We start from the raw sequence: 19841 nt of genomic DNA on the forward strand, positions 1-19841 counted from the left end.
AGAAGCATAAATTCATCCAAAGTGAAATGAACCATGAATGGGTCAACTGAACAATGTAACTTCTCCAGCACTATTCACTACTTTTAACCAGAAACTGGATTCTTCAGAATTAATTTACTCACTATGGATCTCACTTTGGAACTAGGGTGCCCTCGTTTGTCATCTTGGTTATCTTCTGCCTTATTGACATATGCAGGTGCTTCAGAGTTTTCATTAGGATGATAATCTACAAAAATGTACAGAATAAATTTTAAAAATTTGCAAGTAATTTTAGGGGTGGTCCTTTAAAATAATACAAAATAATTTTAGAAGACACAATGTGAAAACACTTAATAAAGTAACAGAATACTCAAATTATATTAATTGTGTCAATTGAATTTTAAATTTAATTTTGATATTTAAAACATTTGTGACAACATGGATGGACCTAGAGGGTATTTACTAAGTGTTGTGAGTCAGACAGAGAGAGAAATACCATATGATTTCACTTATATGTGCACTCTAAAAAACAAACCAACCAAACAAAAAACCAAAAAAAACCCAGACTCTTAAATATAGAGAACAAACTGGTGGCTGCCAGAGGAGAGGTGGGTGGAGTGATGGGCAAAATAGATAAAGGGGATTAAAAGGTACAAACTTAGTTATATAAAATAAATAAGTCATGGAGATGAAAAGTACAGCATGGGAATATAATCAGTAATATTGTAATAACATTGTATGGTGATAGATGGTGATTATACTTATTGTGGTGAGCACGACTAATGTATAGAATTATTGAATCAATATGTTGTACACCTGAAACTAATATAACATTGAATGTTAATTATGCTTCAAAAGTTGTGATTTCAATTACCAAGTAAGAAACAGTTTTGTAAATATTATTTGATTTTGTAGTAAAAAATGCACTTGCTCTGCTTCAGTAACATTAATTAATTAAAATCAGAGGTTACAAAACAAGAAATTTAGGCGAAGTCATTCAAATCATACAAGAAGCCTCACCACATTTGATGTTCGTTTCTTTGGTCTTGGTTTCACCATTCAAAGGTAGAGGATGGCAAGATGCAGGAGAAAGAGTAGGTGTTTGAATAGTCAATATATCTGAAGGCTAAGAGAAATACAAAATACCTTATGATTATATTAAATTCAAATTCAGTTTTTTAAAACAGTAACATAAATAATTTCAATCCTCAATTTACACACTTCCCTCTCTGTTTCCTCACCTGGCTTTGGCCTACAGGTGAAGTACAAAAGACTCTCAGTTTATATGTAGTACCAGGTTGCAGGTGATCATATAGAAATTCCTTTGTGGTTCCACTGTAGATTATGTTCCAGGAATTCTCTGAAGGGATAAAAGCAAATTTATCTAATTTATTTATAGGTAGCTTATAAATTTTATGGGTCCCATTATTATCTCATGTATATACTAAGAAATAAGCATTTTGGAAACTAACTGTGGTCCAGTTACCTATTTACAATATTTAAATAATTATATTCCTTATAGAATTAGCCATAAAATAATAAAAGATCAGTAAATAAACATAATTTGCTACTAAAAAATGGGGAAATCCAAGTAAGTCCTGGATTAGTTCATAGTATTGTACCAATGCCAATTTCCTGGTTTTGATAATTGTACTATGGTTATGTAAGATACTAATTTTAGGAGAAGCTGAGTGAAGGTTATATACAGGAATTCTCTACACTATTTTGACAACTTCTGGATAAATCTAAAACTATTTCAAAATAAAAACTTTAAAAAAAATCATGATGCACAGTTGTGATCAGCACCAGGTGTTGTATGGAAGTGTTGAATCACTATATTGTACACCTGAAATTAATAGTACACTGTATGTTAACTAACTAACTGGAATTTAAATAAAAACTTTTAAAAAATCTTATAATATAACTTTGAAAAAAAGTCATGATGTCTTACCATCTGAATTTTCACTAACTTCTAAACTGTAACTTGAAGTGTATGTCCCACCATTATCTTTGGGTGGTTCTGAAAAGAGAAATAAAATTAATATTATTCTTGAATAAACTTAAAAGTCTTTCATTGGAACATTATCTTATAAATTAAAATTTTTATGGAGAAAAAATACAAACATGAAATTTAATAGGGTATTAATATTAGACATGAAACTAAAATCTTAATGAATTAAGATTTTAAAGTTCTTTCAAAGAGACTAAAATGCTAAGTATTTGTACCTTGAAGTAGATTTTGCCAGTTGAGAGGCAAAATGATTTGTAAAAACATAATTTCTTATCAAGCTGGCATTTATCATTGTTGTGTCCTTTTCATTTTGGCCTCTATATTAGATATAATCTTACTTGGAATAACTATAATTTTTGAAGGCTCATATAAAATTTAGTAATTTGTTCATGTGTGACTTAATGAGATAGCAATAGAGAACTCAACAGAGAACTATAAAAAATGTCATTTACAACTGAACTCATTTATAAGGTGAAATATTTCAAATGAAAATAAGAGAATATTTTATAAAGCTGCGGGCAGTTAGAGGAAGATTTCTTCTCAATAGTTAATATTAAGACAGAAAGGGTACATTTCAAATACAAAAACATTACCCCATCCAATTTTTACTCTGTGTGCATAGATTTTTCCCTTTATATATGGTGTTTCAGGGGATCCAGGCTTATCTGGATAGGTAGTATATTTTACTTCTCCACTGGGGTTACTCCTTCCTTCCAAATTGTAGGCAAAGATCTGTTTGAGTAAAAGAGAATACCTTGGTTGACCACTGGAAATAAATATCTGATTTGAAAATGTGCATAGTTTGCAAATAATATTATAAAGCAGGTTATTTGAAGATTTCTGAGAACTAAATGCAAAATAATGTTTAATTTCAACCAAAAAAGATACTCATTTTTTTAATCTCCAGTGAAGAGTATAATTTAATATTAAAAATATGATACAAATTTATAAATTATAGCCACATACCCTAAACTTGTATGTAGTACTTCTTTGAAGATTTCTTATAGTGCATGAGAGGTCTTCTCCATTATATTTAGGTTTAAAACCCAACCCCTGGAAATGAAAGAATGAATTTAGGAATTAGGCTTAGGTTCAAGTTCCAACTTCAGCTTATTTCCCATCTGGGTGGTCCTGAGCAAGTCCCTTAGTCTCTCTGAACCTTAGTTCCTCCATAAAAAATGGAGACACTGGGGGGGGGGGGGCGGAGCAAGATGGCGGAGGAGTAGGAGACCTGGATTTCGTCTCCTCTCAGGAATTCAGCTGGATAGGGATCAAACCATTCTGAACACCTACAAACTCAACAGGAGATCGAAGAAAAGAAGAGCAACAACTCTCTGAACAGAAAAGCGACCACTTTCTGGAAGGTAGGACGTGCGGAGAAGTGAATCCGAGGCGATATTCAGGAGGATAGACGGCGGGGGAGGGGCCTCCGTCGGCCGCTTCTGGCAAGTGATAGAGCCGCGGAGCACAAAATCGGAACTTTTAAAAGTCTGCTCCGCCAAGGGACGTCACTCTGGTGGCTAAGCGGGGGGTGGAACCCTCCGGGACAGTGTGGTCTCAGGACCCTCGGGGTCACAGAAAGACCGGGGGTGCCTGAGTGTGGCAGAGCTCCCAGGTAACGGAGCGGGAAGCCGGCTGCAGAGGCGGAGCCCAGGCGCGGGCTCTCAGCTCGGGGTTGCCATAAACCGTGATCCGCGGCACAGTCGGGCCACTGCTCCTCCAGCAGGGACCCAACAAGCGGCAGATCCAGGGAGACTCACTTCCTCCCCTGGGAGGAGCCGCGCGGGAGTGCACCGCAGGGATCTGCTGGGTTTGGAGACAACACCCGGGGTCGGGTGCCAGAGATAGAAACGCGCGGTCACAAGCCGGGTGAGCACAGAGTGCAGCTGCAGACCGGGGAGACAGGAATGACTGGCGGCTTTTCTCTGGGGGCTCACTGAGGAGCAGGGCCCGAGTTCTCGGCTCCTCTGAGGTGGAGATTGGGAGGCCGCCATTTTCACTCTCTGCCTCCAAAGCTGTACGGAAAGCTCGCAGGGAACAAAAGCCCCAGAGAGCAAACCCGACCAGATTACTTAGCCGGGAGGGGGCAAGGGCGGGGCAATTCCGCCTCCGGCAGAGACATTTGGAAACCACGGCAACAGGCCCCTCCCCCAGAAGATCAGCGAGAACAGCCGGCCAAGACCAAGTTTACTGATCAATGAGAACGGTAGAACTCCAGCGCTAGGGGAATACTGCACATAGAATTCATGGCTTTTTTACCATGATTCTTTAGTCTTCCAAAGTTAATTTTTTTTTAACTGTCTTTTTTCTGTTTCTTTCTTTTTTTTTTGGAATTTTTCTTTTTCCCTTTTTCAACCAACATCTTATCAATCCCTTTTTTAAAAAACATTTTTATTTTTCATTTTTAGAGTCATATTCTATCACTTCATAGTAGTTACCCGTATTTTTGGCGTATATATATATAAGTTGTTCTCTCTTTAAAATTTTGAGATAGTTTCTTATAACAGATTAAAATATACCCTAAATCTCTAGTATATGGTTTTTTTCTACTCCCCTGCCTGATCACATTCTCTCCCTTTTTTTTTCTTTTTTCTTTTTTTAAATCCTCTTCTTTTTTCAAACAACTTCTTATCAATTCCTTTTATAAAATTTTTAATGATTTCCATCTTTACAGTCATATTCCATCCCTTCATCATATCAACCCTTATTTTTGTACATATATAAGTTTTTCTTTCTTTAAAATTTTGGGGGGCACTTTCTTCTAACAGACCAAAATACACCTAAAATCTAGTGTGTGGCACTGATCTATATACCAGCCTGATCATATTTGATCACATTCTGGTTTTTTTTGTTGTTGTTGTTTTGTTTTGTTCTGTTTTTATCTTTATCTTTTTCTTTTTTCTCTCTTTCCATTTCTTTTTCCACTGCTTCAGGTCTTTTCTGATTTGTTTAGAGTATATTTTCTGGGGACGTTGTTACCCTGTTAGCATTTTGTTCTCTCATTAATCTATTCTCCTCTGCACAAAATGACAAGACAGAAAAAATCACCTCAACAAAAAGAGCAAGAGGTAGTACTGACTGCCAGGGACCTACTCAATACGGACATTAGTACGATGTCAGATCTAGAGTTCAGAATCATCACTTTAAAGATAGTAGCTGGGCTTGAGAAAAGCATGGAAGTTATTAGAGAAACCCTTTCTGGAGAAGTAAAAGAACTAAAATCTAATCAAGTTGAAATCAAAAAGGCTGTTAATGAGGTGCAATCAAATATGGGGGCGCTAACTGCTAGGATTAATGAGGCAGAAGAGAGAATCAATGATATAGAAGACCAAATGATGGAAAATAAAGAAGCTGAGAAAAAGAGAGATAAACAACTACTGGATCACGAGGGTAGAATTCGAGAGATAAGCGATACCATAAGACGAAACAACATTAGAATAATTGGGATCCCAGAAGAAGAAGAAAGAGAGAGAGGGGCAGAAGGTATAATGGAGCAAATTATAGCAGAGAACTTAACTAATTTGGGGAAGGAAACAGGCATCAAAATCCAGGAAGCACAGAGAACCCCTCTCAAAATCAATAAAAATAGGTCAACACTCTGACATCTAATAGTAAAACTTACGAGTCTCATAGACAAAGAGAAAATCCTGAAAGCAGCTCAGGAGAAGAGATATATAACCTACAATGGTAGAAACATTAGATTGGCAACAGACCTCTCCACAGAGACCTGGCAGGCCAGAAAGGACTGGCAGGATATATTCAGAGCACTAAATGAGAAAAATATGCAACCAAGAATACTATATCCAGCTCAGCTGTCATTGAAAATTGAAGGAGAGATAAAAAGCTTCCAGGACAAGCAAAAACTAAAGGAATTTGCAAACACAAAACCAGCCCTATAAGAAATCTTGAAAGGGGTCCTCTAAGCAGAGAGACCCTAAAAGCAACATAGACCAGAAAGGAACACAGACAATATACAGTAACAGTCACCTTACAGGCAATACAGTGGCACTAAATTCATATCTTTCAATAGTTACCCTGAATGTAAATGGGCTAAATGCCCCCAATCAAAAGACACAGGCTATCAGACTGGATTAAAAAACAAGACCCATCGATATGCTGTCTGCAAGAGACTCATTTTAGACCCAAAGACACCCCCAGATTGAAAGTGAGGGGGTGGAAAACCATTTACCATGCTAATGGACACCAAAAGAAAGCTGGGGTGGCAATCCTTATATCAGACAAGTTAGATTTTAAACCAAAGACTGTAATAAGAGATGGGAAGGACACTATATCCTACTTAAAGGGTCTATCCAACAAGAAGATCTAACAATTGTAAATATCTATGCCCCTAACATGGGAGCAGCCAATTATATAAGGCAATTAATAACAAAAGCAGAGAAACACATCGACAACAATACAATAATAATGGGGGACTTTAACACCCCCCTCACTGAAATGGACAGATCGTCTAAGCAAAAGATCAACAAGGAAATAAAGACTTTAAATGACACACTGGACCAAATGGACTTCACAAACATATTCAGAACATTCCATCCCAAAGCAACAGAATACACATTCTTTTCTAGTGCCCATGGAACATTCTCCAGAATAGATCACATTCTAGGTCATAAATCAGGTCTCAACCAGTACCAAAAGATTGGGATCATTCCCTGCCTATTTTCAGACCACAAGGCTTTGAAACTAGAACTCAATCACAAGAGGAAAGTCAGAAAGAACTCAAATACATGGAGGCTAAAGAGCATCCTACTGAAGAATGAATGGGTCAACCAGGAAATTAAAGAAGAATTTAAAAAATTCATGGAAACCAATGAAAATGAAAACACAGCTGTTCAAAATCTTTGGGATGCAGCAAAGGCAGTCCTAAGAGGAAAGTATATAGCAATACAAGCCTTTCTCAAGAAACCAGAAAGGTCTCAAGTACACAACCTAACCCTACACCTAAAGGAGCTGGAGAAAGAACAGCAAATAAAGCCTAAACCCAGCAGGAGAAGAGAAATAATAAAGATCAGAGCAGAAATCAATGAAATAGAAACCAAAAGAACAGTAGAACAGATCAACGAAACTAGGAGCTGGTTCTTTGAAAGAATTAACAAGATTGATAAACCCCTGGCCAGACTATTCAAAAAGAAGAGAGAAATGACCCAAATAAACAAAATCATGAATGAAAGAGGAGAGATCACAACCAACACCAAAGAAATTCAAACTATTATAAGAACATATTATGAGCAACTCTATGCCAGCAAATTAGATAACTTGGAAGAAATGGATGCATTCCTAGAGATGTATCAACTACCAAAACTGAACCAGGAAGATATAGAGAACCTGAACAGACTCATAACCATTAAGGAAATGGAAGCAGTCATCAAAAATCTCCCAACAAACAAGATCCCAGGGCCAGATGGCTTCCCAGGGGGAATTCTACCAAACATTTCAAGAAGAATTAATACCTATTCTTCTGAACTGTTCCAAAAAATAGAAATGGAAGGAAAACTTCCAAACTCATTTTATGAGGCTACCATTACCTTGATCCCAAAACCAGACAAAGACCCCATCAAAAAGGAGAATTACAGACCAATATCTCTGATGAACATGGATGCAAAAATTCTCACCAAAATACTAGCCAATAGGATCCAACAGTATATTAAAAGGATTATTCACCACGACCAAGTGGGATTTATCCCTGGGCTGCAAGGTTGGTTCAACATCCACAAATCAATCAACGTGATACAATACTTTAACAAAAGAAAGAACAGGAATCATATGACCCTCTCAATAGATGCAGAAAAAGCATTTGACAAAGTACAGCATCCTTTCTTGATCAAAACTCTTCAGAATATAGGCATAGAGGGTACATACCTCAATATCATAAAAGCCATCTATGAAAATCCTACAGCGAATATCAATCTCAACGGGAAAAAACTGAGAGCTTTACCCCTAAGGTCAGGAATGCGGCAGGGATGTCCACTATCACCAGTGCTATTCAACATAGTACTAGAAGTCCTAGCCACAGCAATCAGACAACAAAAAGAAATCAAAGGCATCTGAATTGGCAAAGAAGAAGTCAAACTCTCACTCTTTGCAGATGATATGATACTTTATGTGGAAAACCCCAAAGACTCCACCCCAAAACTGCTAGAACTCATACAGGAATTCAGTAAAGTGGCAGGATATAAAATCAATGCACAGAAATCAGTGGCATTCCTATACACCAACAACAAGAGAGAAGAAAGAGAAATTAAGGAGTCGATCCCATTTACAATTGCACCCAAAACCATAAGATACCTAGGAATAAATCTAACCAAAGAGGCAAAGGATCTGTACTCAGAAAACTATAAAATACTCATGAAAGAAATTGAGGATGACACAAAGAAATGGAAAAATATTCCATGCTCATGGATTGGAAGAACAAATATTGTGAAGATGTCAATGCTACCTAGAGCAATCTACACATTCAATGCAATCCCCATCAAAATACCATCCACTTTTTTCAAAGAAATGGAACAAATAATCCTAAAATTTGTATGGAACCAGAAAAGACCCGGCATAGCCAGAGGAATATTGAAAAAGAAAAGCAAAGCTGGCGGCATCACAATTCCGGACTTCCAGCTCTATTACAAAGCTGTCATCATCAAGACAGCATGGTACTGGCACAAAAACAGGCACACAGATCAATGGAACAGAATAGAGAGCCCAGAAATGGACCCTCAACTCTATTGTCAACTAATCTTCGACAAAGCAGGAAAGAATGTCCAATGGAAAAAAGACAGTCTCTTCAACAAATGGTGTTGGGAAAATTGGATAGCCACATGCAGAAGAATGAAACTGGACCATTTCCTTACACCACACAGAAAAATAGACTCCAAATGGGTGAAAGACCTCAATGTGAGACAGGAGTCCATCAAAATCCTAAAGGAGAACACAGGCAGCAACCTCTTCGACCTCAGCTGCAGCAACTTCTTCCTAGAAACATCGCCAAAGGCAAGGGAAGCAAGGGCAAAAATGAACTATTGGGACTTCATCAAGATAAAAAGCTTTTGCAAAGCAAAGGAAACAGTCAACAAAACCAAAAGACAACTGACAGAATGGGAGAAGATATTTGCAAATGATATATCAGATAAAGGGTTAGTATCCAAAATCTATAAGGAACTCATCAAACTCAACACCCAAAGAACAAAGAATCCAATCAAGAAATGGGCAGAAGACATGAACAGATATTTTCCCAAAGAAGACATCCAAATGGCCAACAGACACATGAAAAAGTGCTCAACATCGCTCGGCATCAGGGAAATCCAAATCAAAACCTCAATGATATACCACCTCACACCAGTCAGAATGGCTAAAATTAACAAGTCAGGAAATGACAGATGTTGGCGGGGATGCAGAGAAAGGGGAACCCTCCTACACTGTTGGTGGGAATGCAAGCTGGTGCAGCCACTCTGGAAAACAGTGTGGAGGTTCCTCAAAAAGTTGAAAATAGAGCTACCATATGATCTAGCAATTGCACTACTGGGTATTTACCCCAAAGATACGAAAGTAGAGATCCGAAAGGGTACGTGCACCCCGATGTTTATAGCAGCAATGTCCACAATAGCCAAACTGTGAAAAGAGCCAAGATGTCCATCGACAGATGAATGGATAAAGAAGAGGTGGTATATATATACAATGGAATATTATGCAGCCATCAAAAGGAATGAGATCTTGCCATTTGCAATGACGTGGATGGAACTGGAGGGTATTATGTTGAGCGAAATAAGTCAAACAGAGAAAGACATGTATCATATGATCTCACTGATATGAGGATTTCTTAATCTCAGGAAACAAACTGATGGTGCTGGAGTGGGGGGTGGGGTGGGAGGAATGGGGTGACCAGGTGATAGACACTGGGGAGGGTATGTGCTCTGGTAAGTGCTGTGAATTGTGCAAGACTGTTGAATCTCAGATCTGTACCTCTGAAACAAATAATGCAATATATGGTAAGAAAAAAAAAAAAGAAGAAGAAGAAGCTAGCAGGAGGGGAAGAATGAAGGGTGGGAAATCGGAGGGGTAGATGAACCATGAGAGACGTTGGACTCTGAAAAACAAACTGAGGGTTCTAGAGGGGAGGGGGGGGTGGGAGGATGGGTTAACCTGGTGATGGGTATTGAGGAGGGCACATTCTGCATGGAGCACTGGGTGTTATGCACAAACAATGAATCATGGAACACTACATCTAAAACTAATGATGTAATGTATGGGGATTAACATAAGAATAAAAAATTAAAAAATAAATGGAGATACTTTCTACTTTAAAGGTCTCCCTTTTTTCAGGATGTAATGAGATAATGTATATGAAGGCACTTAACATATTAATTACACAGAACTCTTCTTCAATGTTAGTTGCTTTATATAAAATGTGGTAAAATGTACATAACCTAAAATGTACAGCTGCCTTTTAAGTTGAATAGCCTATTTAGTATAGACTTGAAAGTTCAGAATAAAATAATAAATAAAATAAATAAAATAAAACAGTTTGCCCACCCACATCAGGAATCCAGGGAGATGAGGAAAGCGTTTGCCCTGGTAGAAGTATGCAGAGGATCTGTGTGACCATGCAAGGTCATCTGGGATAGACCCAAAGTTGAAGAACTAACACACTTCACTGTGTATCTGTTGTGTTGTTATGGCTGCTGCTGCTTTTAGCTAATCTTCCGGGACTCAGGTACCTTCAGAACTCCCTGTACTGGCTCGCCTAACATTGGCTCAGCATTGGTCCCCTCTTGAAAACAGAGACTTGGGAATCATGTGGTTTGATTGAGTAGAAATTAGCTTAATCATAGCGAAAAAAAGAGGACAACTGAGAAACAGACTCTTAACTACAGAGAACAAACTGATGGTTATCAGAAGGGAAGTGGGTGGGGGGATGGGTGAAATAGGTGATGGGGATTAATGAGGGCATTTGTTGTGATGAGCACTGGGTGTTGTATTTAAGCGTTGAATCACTAAATTGTACACCTGAAACTAATATTACACTGTTAACTAACTGGAATTTATTTATTTATTTATTTATTTATTTATTTATTTATTTATTTATTTATCAGGGAGAGAAAGCACAAGCAGGGGGAGCAGCAGGCAGAGGGAGAAGCAGGCTCCCCGCTGAGCAGGGAGCCCAATGCAGGGCTCGATTCCAGGAGCTTGGGATCAGGACCTGAGCCGAAGGCAGATGCTTAACAGACTGAGCCACCCAGGCGTCCCAACTAACTGGAATTTAAATAAAAACTTAAAAAAAGAAATTAACTTAAATCTAAAATTTTTCATTATAAGATGCATGTAAAATGTACCTAAAACTGAAGTTAAAGATTAAAGCATGTGAAAAGAAAACTTACGGATCCTGCTTCTTCCATTTCTAGTACATAAGTAAGACTGTCATTTGGGCTTGTGTTAGTTGGGGCACACCATTCTAGTGACAAATTACAGACTCCTGCTTCTTTTAGCTTAGGAGGTGGAGGTGTTGGAGGCATAGTTCCTGATGTATGGAAGATTGCTATTTCACTGAAATCACTGAAAAATAAATTAATATGGAAAAGTTATTTTCAGGTTCTTATTAAAGTGTAGACTTTTAAATATTGCAATAATTCAATGTACCTCAAGCCAAAGTTATTTTTGGCAGCTAGTCTGAATGAATATTTTGTAGAAGCATTCAGTTTAAGGATCTTGTGTTGTTTCATGGTACCCATATAGCAACTTTTGAAGCCTTCACCTTTGCCCTTAATAATAGATGCAAAATATTAGAACATTATAAAATGCTGCAAGTATAAAAATTCATCATAACATTAATAACCATTTACAAAAAAGTACTTTTAAGAAATAAAATGGTTTACCTCATCCCATTCCAAAAGGAAGCTGTTTATTTTGGAACCATTATCATTGGAACCCTAAATATGTCAGAAAGATAAAAGTATGATTGTCTGTTTTTACACAGTATATGTACATACACACACACTATGTAATTAAAGTGATTGAAATTACTGTAAAATTAATCTGCTTACTTTTTTTTTTAAAGATTTTATTTATTTATTTGAGAGAGAGAATGAGAGACAGCACGAGAGGGAAGCGGGTCAGAGGGAGAAGCAGACCCCCCGCTGAGCAGGGAGCCCGATGCGGGACTCGATCCCGGGACTCCAGGATCATGACCTGAGCCGAAGGTAGTCGCTTAACCAACTGAGCCACCCAGGCGCCCCTCTGCTTACTTTTTTTTAAAGCAATCCAGATTTTAAAGTTAAAATGCACTTTTTACAGTCTATAAGACATACCCAAAATCTATGTCTTGTTTTGTTTTCCAAATTTTATGTAATAAAGAAAGTTAATAAATAAGAGGTAGAATTATTGGTAACTACAATTATAAATAAATTTAGGTTACAGAAATTGACACTTCAACTTTTACTAATTGAAATTATGATTGACATTTCTCAATTTACTTGATGCTCGATATAGATAGAAGAGAAAGATGATTATGGAAAAACAAAAAGTGCTAGGGAAATAGGTCAGATGAGGCATGCATAATTTCATATTTAAAATTCAGGACAAAGTAGAAAGAATGTTTTTTTTTTTAAGATTTTATTTATTTATTTGACAGAGAGAGACACAGCGAGAGAGGGAACACAAGCAGGGGGAGTGGGAGAGGGAGAAAAAGGCTTCCTGCTGAGCAGGGAGCCCGATATGGGCCTCGATCCCAGGACCCTGGGACCATGACCTGAGCTGAAGGCAGACACTTAACAACTGAGCCACCCAGGTGCCCCAGAAAGAATGTTTTTAAATTTAAAAAAAAAAAAAACATGTTGAGGAGACTTTGGCAGTAAAATACTTACTTTCCACTGTAAATTCAGGCTGCTCTTGGATCGGTTAATTAGTTTGGGTGCAAGTGGAGGGTCTGGTTCACAACCTGGAGTTGTGAAACTAACCACTTCAGACATAGTTCTATGTGCTGAGCTTCTTATGGTTGTAATTCTAAAAATGTAATGACAATTGTTGTAAGCTTTCAAATATTTATCCTTACATGTACTAAATTGAATACTTGAGTTCCCTGGTACATATTAGGAGCTAATTATACAGAATTTTCTAGTAGAATCAAGTTGGATTGTTATTGGTGATGGCTCCCAAATCACTCTTTCACCTGTATTAAGTGAAAGAAAGTGAACTAATGAGGGATTTGGAGGGGGCTCTTTTGAAGCATGAAGGATAGGCCACTCTGCTGGCAAGTAGCAATGCTGACTGTAGAAATCATAAGTAGTAAACTGATACAGACCGGGGAGTCTGCCTGGCTAAAGGGTGAGTGGGGGTTGTGTAGGATGGAGTTCTTACCTTATGAAATAGGCCATGGATGGTTGTAGATCAAGTAGAGTAAATATTACTCCATCACCACTGTGAACATAATATCTGTTTATAAATGATCTCACAAATATGTAATAGCTAACTAACAGTCCTAATCTTATATATTCAAGTGATAAACAAAGAAGCACAATTTTCTTTGAAATTTAGAGAACTTTAGCCCATTTTCTATGAATGCAAAAAAGTGATACTAATACTTCAAATTCTTCATTTGCATGTGAAATTACTATGGCTTTATGAAGTGAAATTTTATAATTTTTCCCGCTGCAACTTCTTCACACTGTAATAATGCAGATTTGTCTTTAATTAGCTTATTAAAAATAATGTTGATATGAAAAGCCTCAAAGACACTGTGCATCATGCAATTTATTTATTCAATTACAAAAGGAAATCTTTCTGGGGAGGGCACCTATTTGCTACAGTGGATTGAGTGGCTGTGCTTCCACATCTATGTCTTCCTGAAACAGTCATAAGTACCTAGGTGTACTCTACCAACTCAAAGAGTTCTTTCAGGCTCTAACCCCAGAAATAGCCTTCAAAAAGAGCTAAAAGATTATTATTTTTAAGCAAAGGCTGATACTTCTAAGCACAGGCCACTCAAGGTTATAGGGTGATTAGAGTGTTTTTATAAAAAACAAAGATATTTATGAAATACATAACACCAGACAAAGGCCACCATGTAACCTCCTACAAAACTTAATTTTATAAGTAACTTTTCCTCACATTTTACATCTTCCCATCCCTCTACCCAATATAGAAGATTGTGTATTATAATTCTTAAATTTAAATTTTCTAGCTTCTAATTATAAAGGAAGTAAAACTTTACATAATAACTAATTACATTTAAAATTTCACTTTGAGTCTCTGAGTAAAGATGACAAATTCTAGGAAATGAAGTTTAAGATGCATTATGATTTTTAAAGTGCTGTAGAGACAGCTCCAGATCTCTGACTTATTTCTTGCATAATTTTTGGTGGGCAAAGGAATTTCTTCTTTCTCACTTGGGATTTCCTTTCTACTGTGCCTCTCTCTGTGTGTTCTCTTTCAGAATACATGTCCCCATTCAGTCGAGAAGCTGTTTGTTCAGAGTGGTTGGGTATGCTCTTGCTATGTCCTCCACCATATCCTCCCTAGTCCTGGTTCTATCTTTTTATCTTTTTTTTTTTTCTGGTTGTATCTTCTGAGCACATTCCTAAGCTCATCCTGCTGCTATCATAGCTCCACCTTATAACTAGCTTCTGTAATGAAATTTCCAGGGGAGTCTATCTTAAATCCAATTGCAATGTAAATACCTCATTTGTGTAGCCTACCATAAAGTGAAACTTTTTTCCCCCCTAAAATGACCTAAGTGAATAAAGAGAAGGGAGAATTGGAGGGAACATTTTCTTCCCTGAGTCTAAACTTGTCAAATAGGAAAGCTATAAACTGAAGAGAATGGACCAGTTGATAGTTAAGATCCTTCTCAGCACTAACATGGTTCAGTGAATTTCATGGACTGACCTGGCAACCACCCACCATATATAAAACTATTTTAATATAAAATTGCATTCAAAGCTTGGGAAAAAATGCAGAAAAAATCTTTAGAACTCAGCCTAGGTATAAGTTGAGATCTATACATTTAGATAGCATATGTGAATTGAATTATGAGAAATGAGAAATGAATAAAAAGAAACTTACATATATACATTTTTATATTTTCCATTTTTACCACTGTTAGATATTGCCAGTTCAAATGTCATGGGAGATTTGGTGTGATCACATTTCTCAGAACCACGTAGTTTCCATGAAATAATAGCAGATCTGGTTTGAATATCAGAAACCTAAAATAAATAACAAAAAGTCAAGTAGGGCATTTAAAATATATAATCTGTAATTTATGATATAATCTTTCCCTAAGTCTTTTTGATGCTAAATATATTGTTCTCCTCATATAGGTGCTTAAATACTGTGGTTAAGCAATGTCATCAATATTATCTTTAATAATACCATTCTGAATCTTTATGTACTGAATAGCTAATGGAGATTAGAAATTTTAACCAGGTAAAGGCTTCAAATTAAAACTTTACTAGAGAAAAATATCAGTGAACTTGCATATTTTAGAATGAAAAAGTAAATTAAAAGGAATACTTAAATATTCACTTTAGTTACTTACTACAGGTTTTTCAATGCTGAAACAGCATGACTTTCCATGTTCTGTTATGCATTCTAAAAGAAAACACCCCAAAATAAAATATTACATTGGTAAAAACAAGAGAAAGAAGTTAGATGTCTATCATCCAACTACAGATACATCATCATCAGGAGAGCTACTAAAAACCTAGTAGCGATTTACACTAAAATTTTAAAAGAAGAGAGCAGTCTAAAGTGTATGTTATTAAACAAACTCTAACAAAAGACAGAGTCCCTCGTTTAAATGAAATAATGTGAATTCATTAGGACTATAGAGTAATTTGCAGTGTTTCACTGGCAGACAGCTAGAAAAGAATTACGTGGTGTGCATGTAAGATACATGACACATTTTGCATGAGGATGGTCATTTCTCCATGATTTAAAAAGGCAGCCCAACTGTGGTTTCACTGAGTTTAGATTTAGGGGTACAATGAGGACAAGAGGAAATGGAAACAAAATGACACTTAAATATTTAAGATGCACTGAGATTCCTAAACATTAGGATGTTTATTCATTGCCAACAAAACCAAACTCCTGACCTTACCTTTTTCTGCAGCATTTGATGATGGGCTCTTGCTTTGTTTTCCACCTGGTTTCTTCTTGATGCCTCCACTTCCTGCAGCACTCCATTTCTTTCCCTGACTAGTCTCAACATGAGCACTAGCAGTGTTGGAATTGCTGGCAGCACTGGCAGCACTGAGAGCATCATCAATGGCAGAAGTGCTGGGAGCACTCTCAGAGATGGGAATGTTGGGAGCATGGTCAGAAACGGAAGAGCTTGGAGTGCTGTCAATAGCTGGTGGTCTGGGAGTACTGTCAGAAGTGGAAGTACTGGGGACATAATTAGTGCTGGAAGGGTCTGGAACACTATCAGTGGTGGAAGGAAGAACATTGTCTGTGGTGGAAGTACTAGGGGTATGGTCAGTGGAAGAATTGCTGGGAGTATTGTCAGCAATGTGAGTGCTTGGAGGGTTGTCAACAGTGTCAGCAATGTAAATGTCCTGAGCATTGGTCAAAGTGTAGGCACATGGAGCTTTGTCCACAGTATAAGTGCTCAAAGTATTTTCGACAGTGTTGGTGCTCAAAGTATTTTCCACAGTGTAGGTGCATGGAACATTGTCCACAGTGTAAGTGCTTGTAGCATTGTCTACAGTGTAGGTATTTGATGCACTGTCAACAGTGTAGGTGTGTGGAGCATTCTCCACAGTGCAGGTGCTCATGGTATTGTCAACAGTGCAGGTACTTGCAGCATAGTCCACTGTGTAAGTGTTTGAAGTAGCAGGAATACTTGAAAAATCATTGGTTTTGTTCACAAGCAAAGAGGTGTTGTTGACTGTACAGCTAGTCTTGTGTCCACCAAGCTGGCCTTCTCTCATTTTTTTCTTCATATGTTCTCCCATGTTAGCAGCCCTTTCATCAAACTGGTTATAATTTCCTCTTCTATGGGAATACATTTCTAAAAGAGACAATGGAGTACTGCTTAATAATTATAATAATTACATATCTCAAGGTCTTTTTAATCTTTTCTTCAAACCAAAAAAAAAAAAAAAGCACTGATAAGCCATGTTTTACTTTTAAATTTTTTCCTGTTTTGCTTTAATACAGATATTAGGTATGTATTTTTATAATGTATTGATATGTACAGAAAGAAAAACATGAGCAAATACAGATACTATTTTCCTAGGGAGTAACTCCACTTCCAAATTTTAAGGTCCTAAGATGACTTTAATGTTGACCCTTCAGTGTCTTTTATATTCCCACTGTATGGCATTCATAATCTAAACATTCTTTTATAATGTTCCAATATGATTTTATAGACCCACTCAGTAAAAATAAATATCATAAATCAATGTTATATCAAAGTACAAAAATATATAGAAAATTATGTTTATGAGTATTTTGCCTTAAACACGAACCAGTGCTTATTTTCATTAAACCTAATATACATGCATGAAATGCAGTCATTCAGGGAAACGTTACTACTTTCTACTTTTTTCACTTAATTTCCCAATGCTCTTAATTTTTACAAACTCAAAATATTTCCTGTTTAAGAAAATTATATACTACCATGCTGCTCTTGGTATATAAATGTTGCTGGTGGTAGCATAGGTGGTGGTGGAAGCAGTGCTGGTGGCAGCAGTGGCAGTAGCAGCAGTGGCGGTAGCAGCAGTGGCAGTGGCAGCAGTGGTGGTGGCAGCTGCTGCAGCAAAGGCTCTTGGATGTAAGGCGGTGGATATTCCCCTTGAGCTGGGGGATACATCAGGTGAGGCCCTTGTTGATACATAGGAGAGGACAGGCCAATGAAGTGTGGTACTTGTTGTAGAGGAGCAGGCATGGCTGTATGATAGTCAATTGTCTGAGGCACAATGATAATTTTGTGAATGCCATTTTCTTCCACCACCTAAGTTGGAAGACAGAACCATATAAACAGAATTAATAAAATTTGTCATTTTTTTAAACTAAGTTTTAGATTTATATCCTGTGCTCTTAATTTAGAAAACCCAAGGGATCAAAAAGTAATAACTAAGTGAAACTAGGTCAAGCAAAAGACAATTCTTCCTTGTCTCTATATGTATGGCTTTCAAAAAGGTAATTTTTTGACAATAGATAATATATTGACTTTGTTTAAAACCATAAAGTATAAAAAGCTATACATGTAAAATTTCCCTCCTAAATCTTATCTGCTCAATGCCCCCGTTAGATAACTATTGCTCTTAGTTTCTTAGGAATCCTTCCAGAATTTGTCTATATAAGCAAGAATACAGATTCTTATTTTTCCTTTTTATTACATAAAAAGTAGCCTTATTTGCACTATTACCATCTGTACCTTGCTTTTTACACTTAGCAACATATCTTAAAGATCTTTCTATGTCAGTACATAAAACTTCCCCACTTTTTTGCACAGCTGCATTGTACTCCATTATATGGATGTCCTCCATTGTACACAGTCCTCCATTGACAAGTGTGTGGGTTGTTTGCAGCCTTCTATGATCACAAACAATATTGTAATGAATAATCTTGTATATTGATTATTCCAAATTTGTGAAAAACACATCTGTAGGATAAATTCCTCAAAGTGGAATTGCTAGATGAAAAGGAATATGCATTTGTATTTTTGTTAGATATTGTTGAAATAGATAATTCCATTTAGAATCAAACTATATATTGATTTATTTAGCATGTTATTGATTTCCACAGCTGTGCAATAGAAAAAGACATATTCTCAATTATAAAATTTCAAGACCACGAAATATCTTGTTGATGTCTATAGGAGAAATATTTCCCTGTCCATTTTAGGTGCTTGGTAAATATTTGAAGAATTTTTTAAAAAGTGCCCTTTGTTGCCCAGCAACTGAGAATGAAATACTACTGAACTGAAAATACGTAATTGTAGGGACTAAAGCATACACACTATCAAAAGCCATTACTGTAGCAATTGTAATAGGTAATCAAGATTGGTTAAGGTACTCAGAAACAAAAAACAATAGAGGATTAATGAATATGATGAGATGCAAATTCATTAGATGAATAAGGAATTATTTACAAGACAATCCAAGGGAGATTTGGTTAAGCTTAACTGCAATTGCTTTTTAGCAGTAATGATAACAAAATGAACAACTAAATAGTATTTCAGAAGATTTATCATATAGTGACATAATAACTGTTAAATGATGCCTTAGGGCTAAATACTAAATAAAACCATACTCATATACCTGAGACATGTAACCAGGAGGAAGATATATTGGTGGCAAATAACCACTTGGTGACATCAGAGGTACATCAGCGGGTCCTAAAAGAAAATTATTATTAATAAATTCTTTAATAGGAGCAGGAGGAGCAAGATGGCAGAGGAGTAGGAGACCTAAATTTCGTCTGGGCCCAGGAATTCAGCTAGTTAGGTATCAAACCATTCTGAATACCTACAAACTCAACAGGATTTGAGGAAAAGAATAGCAGCAATTCTATGAACAGAAAAGTGACCACTTTCTGGAAGGTAGGACATGTGGATAAGGGAATCTGAGGCGATATTTGGGAAGATAGACTGCGGGGGGAGGGAGCCTCCATCAGCCAGCTACCAGCAAGTGATAGAGCAACAGAGCACAAAATCAGAACTTTCAGAAGTCTGCTCTGCTGAGGGACGTTGCTCTAGTGGCTAAGTGGGGGGTGGAACCCTTGCTGGGACAGTGTGGTCTCAGGATCCTTGGGGTCACAGGAAGACCAGGGGTGCCTGAGTGTGGCAGAACTCCCAGGTATCAGAGTGGGGAAGCCGGCTGCAAAGATGGAGCCAAGGAGTGGG

General features: G+C 37.1%; 1 protein-coding gene across 1 annotated transcript in view; it reads right to left on the minus strand.

Moving 5' to 3' along the window:
• Nucleotides 1–19841, minus strand: part of LOC123841140 (fibronectin type III domain containing protein 3C1-like) — a 71274-nt gene that overhangs the window by 33363 nt on the left and 18070 nt on the right. The window contains exons 4-19 of the mRNA XM_064573592.1: nt 19258–19334; nt 17612–17945; nt 16089–17000; nt 15528–15580; nt 15053–15195; nt 13349–13408; nt 12856–12994; nt 11869–11922; nt 11633–11754; nt 11374–11548; nt 2957–3043; nt 2584–2722; nt 1931–1999; nt 1221–1339; nt 1000–1105; nt 135–226 (exon numbers count right to left, since the gene is read on the minus strand). Of these exons, the coding sequence (XP_064429662.1) occupies nt 135–226; nt 1000–1105; nt 1221–1339; nt 1931–1999; nt 2584–2722; nt 2957–3043; nt 11374–11548; nt 11633–11754; nt 11869–11922; nt 12856–12994; nt 13349–13408; nt 15053–15195; nt 15528–15580; nt 16089–17000; nt 17612–17945; nt 19258–19334 (2681 nt within the window). The remainder of the gene's footprint in view (nt 1–134; nt 227–999; nt 1106–1220; nt 1340–1930; nt 2000–2583; nt 2723–2956; nt 3044–11373; nt 11549–11632; nt 11755–11868; nt 11923–12855; nt 12995–13348; nt 13409–15052; nt 15196–15527; nt 15581–16088; nt 17001–17611; nt 17946–19257; nt 19335–19841) is intronic.

The sequence above is a fragment of the Mirounga angustirostris genome, unplaced genomic scaffold, assembly GCF_029215605.1.
Source record: "Mirounga angustirostris isolate CCGP_5_RB_7025 unplaced genomic scaffold, mMirAng1.0.hap1 SCAF_11, whole genome shotgun sequence".
In the NCBI taxonomy this organism is placed as follows: domain Eukaryota; kingdom Metazoa; phylum Chordata; class Mammalia; order Carnivora; family Phocidae; genus Mirounga; species Mirounga angustirostris.